The following is a 7,254-nucleotide window of genomic DNA, read 5'->3' as shown; positions in this document are numbered from 1 at the left end:
TTATTTCCTAGTACTGCCCAGGAGCTTTTACAGCATTTAGAGTTATATAAATTTATTGATAGTTTTGTAAGTCATACTTTTGGCCATATTTAAGTTTTATTATTTTTTCATTGATTCGTTCGTGTTTATATTTTCAATCCTCTGTAAATAATTTATTCTATTGTTTAGTTAAGGTTTAGTTTTTAGTTCATTCACTTTTATTGTAATACATTTTTATTTAGTTATCTTTTTAAGCTGATGGCCTTGAAGCCAATGCTTAATAAATAAAAAAAAATGATAATTTGACATTGAAGGTTCCCCTCACGTTCTCATTCTTATTGTCAAAAATTCAGTATGAGATTTTTTCCGTTTTTGTCGTAATTTGGTGTTGTGCGAATTTATAGAAATTATTCAAGTGTTTGATGACATTCTTTTAGTTCGTGAAATTCCATTATGTATTCTATGTCTCCGGGATTCTTGAAAATACCTAAAAGGATAGCCCCTTTACGGAATTTTACGTTGATTCGTGAACCCTCAAAAATTGTAGTTTCACAGTCGGCTCGTAACTCTACTATCCTTCTACGCAATTATAGTAACGACAAAAAGCACAATGGAGCTGAAAATCTTCATCAAAATGCCTACAGATACCTATGCTATTCATTATTATGCAGTGCTGCTGCTTACACCTCGTACAATATGTGGTCAGTGATTTTTATTATATTTTTATAAATTTACATTTATAATAATATCTTGTGCTAAAAATTACTCTGTTTCAATGCTGCTTGTCTCATACTTTATATTAAGTTAAATATCATGGCATTTGTTCAGCCTTTAGGTGACACTGCAATGCAGTATTTGGCCTTGTCTAATAAATCTCAAAGGAAAGTTCCTTGAATAACACATTTATTGTACTATAACAAACAATTAAACGAACTTAAAGGCTACTTATCTGTATTAGTATTCTCATATAAGAAGTTTTAAATACTTCTTAATAAATACTTATTATTTAAAAAAAAATGTTTTCCTGTTATATTTAATTGTGTACATGATCCTTAATAATTCATACATCTTGATCCACCAGTAAAGATATTTTTCTGGTGGAATTTTAAGACGGATGCATTGTCACATTAAATTATTATGTGTTAAGTACATACTACATAAGGGGAAAGGAATGAAGTGGACCTATGCTGGGTTCCAGGCCACTCTGACGTCGAGGGAAATGAGGCAGCAGGTGAACTGGCAAGGCTGCTGTTAGGGAAATCTTTATTGGACCCAAACCCTTTACAGGGATAGCATAGAGCTTGGCAATGCTCACTCTGCTGAAGGAGAGCGCACACGTCTCCCGAGAAGTGTGGCTACAGACCAAGGGTCTTGAGCATTCAAGAGCCCTGATAGCTGCCTACAGTGTCAAACACTGTAGAGAAGCTGTATGATTGGACAAGAATGGCATCAGAATGCTCACTAGAGTCTTAACAAAAAAGTGTGGCTTTAACAAGCGGATTTCAATTATTGGGCAGAGACAGAATAGAGAGTGTAGATTCTGCTATGAGGTGGATGAAACTCCTGTTCATCTTCTCACCCAATGCTATCCCCTGATGGGAGCAGGACGCTCCATACTGGTAAGGCACATGCCACAACCAGAGGATAAAAAATTTGCAGGATCCAGCCAGTAAAGTCCTTCAGTTCTTCAATGCTGTCGGCCTTGACTCCGAACAGTAATTAGATCAGCTCATGGTCGCAGTGATTGGTGCTACATATGCCTGGATTGAAGCTATCCTTATAATAATAATACATGATATTTAAAAAGCTATCAGAAGATAACTTTACTTGTCTTGTCATATATCGAAAAATAGGACTTTACACCAGGGCCAAAAAACTATTGCAAAAAATTATTTATCTTTAATTTCAATTAATAGAAAATCAATTTTTAAGTATGATGTATATAATCATGCTTCAAAATTGAGTTTTATACTTTACTTTTGCATGAATATGTGTAGTCAAATTTTAGTACTACTCACTATAAAATACACAGCACACAAATTATTATCAAGTTTTAGAAAGACATCTGACAAGCCCATTTTTCTTGCTTAAACACTGAAAACTTTTCCACGTATCTGCCAGTATTTCCACACATTAGTGCATGATACAAAAAAGTATTTTGTTTAAGTGGTATAATATAATAAGAAGTTATAGTATCCTTTTTTTTTTATAGGGTGAGATACCAAGTGTTTCCACACATCACAGCTGCTGAAGAAATCTCAGACACTGACTCTGACAGTGATGTAGACACAAAGAAGAAAAGATATAGAAAGGAAAAGATTGGATTTAGAGACAGAAAGGTACGTCAAAAACATAAAAAGCTGCTAAGATTTATAAAAGATAATCTACTATGTTTGTATCTTCATCATATAGTAAAATGTAGAACTAATTTTTCTAGGAGAACATTGTCTCCTAGTCACATCTTGGGTTTATTCACACCATGGGTGTGCACCATTGGGTCTATTTCAATCATATGCAGTTTAGTACTAATTTTTACTTGCTTGCTTCATTATAAAGGAAATCTTATTGGTAAAACATGCATGTCAGAAAATTATTATTGTAAATAGAATAATGCCAAAGAAGGTTCACAAAATACTCTGTGAAGTCTGCAACTCTCACTGGGCCTATGTTTATTTATTCATTTTCCACAGCTATTTTTACAGAAACATCCCAATGTAATAGGGTAGCATTTCTATTTACTTAAATAATAGTAATAATAATAATAATACTGATTGGCCTATATGCCTAAACCATCTCCTTAGAGGAGAATTATGAATTGTTATTATGAATAATGGCAAATGATGAACTACTTTTAGTAACAGAAATATTTTAAAAATGGGTAATTCTTGTCTCACTATTATAGGCTTTAAGCCAAGGCTAGGTTAGTTGATAGTTCAAATACAGGCGTAATTATGAACATAAGCCAAAATTTGCCTGTATATAAAACTCAATTTATAAATGTAGTTCAAAAAATTGTTACCCAAAAATAAATCAACTGTCAATGATTAGTGTATAATGATTCATACTTGATTTTCAGTTTATTTTTTATGTATTTTTATTTTATTATTGCAACAGATTATAGAATACGAAAATCGTATGAGGTCATATTCTACTCCAGACAAAATATTTCGCTACTTTGCGACAGTCAAGTTGACCTATGGAGACATTACTGAGGTTTATATGACACCAGATGACTTCTTGCGAGCTATTACGCCGGGCATGAAACAGCCTGATGGTATTATTTTACTTTATTTTTTTAATATATGTATTTTAATTGTTTTATTTAGCAACATTATTGGTGATGGTACTTCATGGAGCACAACCGAAATTTAACCACAATAATAAAAATAACGCAACATCACCTACTTATTCAAGTTCAACACATATTTTGAACTCTTACTTACGTAAACTGTAATACATTTCCTTACCTCCTTATTTTGGGATGTACAATAAAACGCTCATATACTTTCCATCCATTAGTCTAATCGTTTTGGGGTGTTAGTATAATACAAAAGAGTTCGCCATTGTTCTTTACCTCAGGCCCTCTCACAGAAATCTAAATAAATGAGATGGTACTTCATGGAGCACAACCGAAGTTTAACCACAATCATAAAAATAACGCAACATCAGCTACATATACATGTTCAACATATATTTTTAACTCTTAGGCAATTAACACACTGCACCGCGCCCCGCGACGGAGCGCGGAGCTGCGTTTTTTAACGTTGTACTGAAGTACCTCAGTTTGTATGGAAAACACGCGCCGTCGAACACACTGACAATGCTTCTCCGGTAGGGTATGGCACACTGCGCTCCGCACTACCACGCAGATTTATAATCAATTTGTGTTTATTCCAGTAATTGTTCGGATGTTCCCTAACAAATAATCAAAGGATTCAGTTGACATTCGTGTGTAGTTGAAAAATTAATCTTCATATTTTTTTAAATCTTTGTAATGAAGTTAAATGTTATCTTCGGTGTCTTTTTATTGGAGTAAACAAAAACAATCGACAGTATAACTGCAGCGTCCTGAATGAGTTCTGTATTATTAACCATTCTTGTCAAAGAAAGATCTCAGCTACATGTGCAATCACTACGGCGATCAACTACGAAGCGAGTACTTTGAGTGGCGCGGGGCCGCTAGACCGCTGCCCCCGCGCAGATTAAACCGCGCGTTGACGCAGATCTGCGTCGCCGCTGCCGCGCGCGTGATTCCGCGTCACGCGCACCGTCGCGTAGCGCGGTGCATTGTGTTAATCGCCTTACTTACATAAACTATAATACTCTTCCTTACATCCTTATTTTGGGATATTTATTTATATTTCTGCGGGCACGCCGCTAAATATATTTTTCGTTAAATTTTCTTTGTACTACATATATAAATGCACAATTTTTGTTTTCGGTAACAATCTGTAATGTGTCAATATGTCCTTTTGCTTTCACTCACGCCAAATAGGGTTAGATGATGTATTTTCATTTATAAACAAAAATCTACCACAACTTTTGCTCTCTATTGTTTAAAATCAAATCTCTATTGTTTAAGTTCAAGCATTTTAGAAACATTATTATAAAATGCAGAAAAGAGAACTCGAGTGAGACGAGGCTTAGATTTTCTTTTATACTCTACGATGGAACTAGAGATCAAAAACGTAAACAAAGATGATGCTATAACAAAAAATATTTTAATATTTGTATAATGTGAAAAATCAAAATAAAATCTTACCAAAAAAATATTACCAAAAGTTTATTGTTTATTTTAATATAGGTTTTTGTATCAGCATAATCACAGTCATCACAGCAATCTTTATTGCATTATAGTCCATTTGTTTAAGTACTTAACTAAATGTAAGCAATATTGATACATATTTTTATTGAAACATATATGTACTTTACAAATCAATAGGTATAAAAGTAGGCGTGCATTTTCATAAGAAGCTAAGTATTTGTATTTGAAGGTAAGTAAAAATAATTTTATAAATGTATATTTTATTAAATAGACATCTCAAGATTGTTTATATTTAGTTAAGTACCTAAACAAATGCACTATAGATAATAAGTTATTTTTGCTGATTGTAAAAATAAAATTAAATCTTAATGTTAGCCACTTCCACTGCTATCGAAAACAATAACTATTAGACATTATACAGGGTTACAGGAAAAGTCGTGCTAGATCCGTTAAGGGCGTGGAGTACTCATCATTTCTGACTTATTTTACTATGAAACACCCTACCCTAAACTTAACCCTTTTCGAGATATTTGACTTTTATTTTTTTTATTCAAAATTGCCGATTTTTAGGCTACTAAATTGAATTTTGTTTATTTTGTGTGTCTTATTATTATAATTATTGCATTTTTACATGTGTGATAAGATGCTTTAGGACCTCAATCATTAAAATAGTGAATAAGTTAATTCAATACGCCGTAGTAGAAAAGAGAAAGTTAAGAAATTAAAAAAAAATTAGAAAGTTTATTTTTCTCTAAGGGATATCTAAAAAAAATATTATGGCAGTTGATCGGCAGATAAGTTATAAAATATCCACGTTTCATCAGCTATCTAACAAGGTATAACAATCTAGGGTTTTATTTAAATGCATTGAAAAAACTTAGTTTCATAGGCGATAGTGGAGGAGAAAATTAATACTTAGCCCTAAAAAGTATAACAAAACAATAGGTAAACGTAAGCATGCAAAGTATTTATTAAATCAGGTTTTCACACAACTTTTTGTTATTCTACAGTTCATGTTCAACATGGCCGCCTCTGTTTCTAATACATTGTCGCATTCTTCTACGGAGACCAGTCTTCACTACTCCAGTGGTCAACGTTGTCCTCATTTGATTTGCTGCTACAACAATCCTTTCTTTTAACTCTTCCACAGACGAAACTGGATTTGACTCGCTGTAGACAAGACTTTTCATGCGCCCCCACACATGAAAATCCATGGGGGTTAGGTCCGGACTTCTTGCTGGCCATGGCAACGGCCCACCTCGTCCTATCCATTTGTTTGGATAATTTGTGTCCAGCCAGTCTCTGACACTTCTCCTGAAATGGGCAGGGCAGCCATCATGTTGGAACCACATGTCCCTGATCAAGTTGAGTGGCAGATCATCCAGCAAATCACTCAAGTCTCCACTCAAAAAATTTTCGTAACTTTCCCCATTTAGATTGTCCGGGAGAAAGTAAGGTCCAATCAAATGATTGGAGATAATACCCATCCACACATTCGCGCTGAATCTTCGTTGGGAACCCTTCACTCTTTTCTTATTGGGATTCCTAAGTTCTTTTGGGGCCCAGTAATGCGCATTGTGATAATTAGTTATGCCATCTTTATCAAATTTGGATTCATCTGTCCACAAGATATTTCTTAGAAAATCTGGGTCTTCTACGTCAGCATTTAGCATAAATCTGCAGAAGTCCAACCTTCTCGCGGGGTCTCCTTCTTCAATAGTGTGTACCGGCGTGTAATGGTACGGGTATAGGCCAGCAGTATGCACTGTAAACGACACTCTCCATTGCGAAAGCCCCAGATCACGGGCAACAATATTAGTGGAAGTAGTCGGATCCGCTCGAAAGCGTTGCACTATCTCATTGTCCTGTTCTTCGTCGTCATTAATTCGTGGTCTGCCCATGTCTGTATTTCGTCTCAAAATAGAGCCAGTTTCTCGAAGTCTCCGATAAACTCTGTCAAAAACAGCCACATCCGGCACTCGACGACCGGGGAATCGAGCTATGTATTCGTTGCGAGCTTGCGCAGACACACAATCGCAGTATCCGTAACAAATAAGCATATCAGCATATTCCTCAGGTGTGTACGACGTCATCTTCAACACTTCCGTAGCACAAATACAAATCAAAGTCCGGTTAACAAGCACAGTAGTCACAAATCGGAAAAAACAGTACAGAATCACAGCCAAGTCAAGAAAAAGAGCAAAACGATATCACATCTACTATGTACGAAGCACAAAAGCAGACTGACAAACAAAACAATATCCCGTGATATCTCTACAATATTTTTTCTTTCATTCGCACCTACATAAACCGTCGCTTGTCTCACTCGCACGGTGCGTCTTAACTTAAGGACAATAGGCGCGGGAACGTTAGAACTGCTACCTGGAGCGTCCCGACTACTTTTTTTTCCACGAAATGCAATACAAATCCTAGATTGTTATACCTTGTTAGATAGCTGATGAAACGTAGATATTTGATAATATTTATAATATTTTTTTTAGATATCCCTT

At 34.9% G+C, this 7,254-nt stretch overlaps 1 protein-coding gene across 1 annotated transcript in view; it reads left to right on the top strand.

The window, feature by feature from the left end:
• The first annotated feature begins 298 nt into the window (after positions 1–298).
• The window catches only part of LOC113236668 (calcium uptake protein 1 homolog, mitochondrial-like), a 40,288-nt gene continuing 33,332 nt past the window's right edge, over positions 299–7,254 (top strand). Inside the window, exons 1-2 of the mRNA XM_026472829.1 lie at positions 299–680; positions 2,192–2,318. Coding sequence (XP_026328614.1) covers positions 433–680; positions 2,192–2,318 — 375 coding nt within the window. The 5' untranslated portion in view covers positions 299–432. The remainder of the gene's footprint in view (positions 681–2,191; positions 2,319–7,254) is intronic.

The sequence above is a fragment of the Hyposmocoma kahamanoa genome, unplaced genomic scaffold (assembly GCF_003589595.1).
Source record: "Hyposmocoma kahamanoa isolate Upper Pololo Valley unplaced genomic scaffold, ASM358959v1 92, whole genome shotgun sequence".
Classification (NCBI taxonomy): domain Eukaryota; kingdom Metazoa; phylum Arthropoda; class Insecta; order Lepidoptera; family Cosmopterigidae; genus Hyposmocoma; species Hyposmocoma kahamanoa.
Note: the sequence above shows the minus strand (reverse complement) of the source record. Positions and strands in the feature narration are given on the sequence as shown.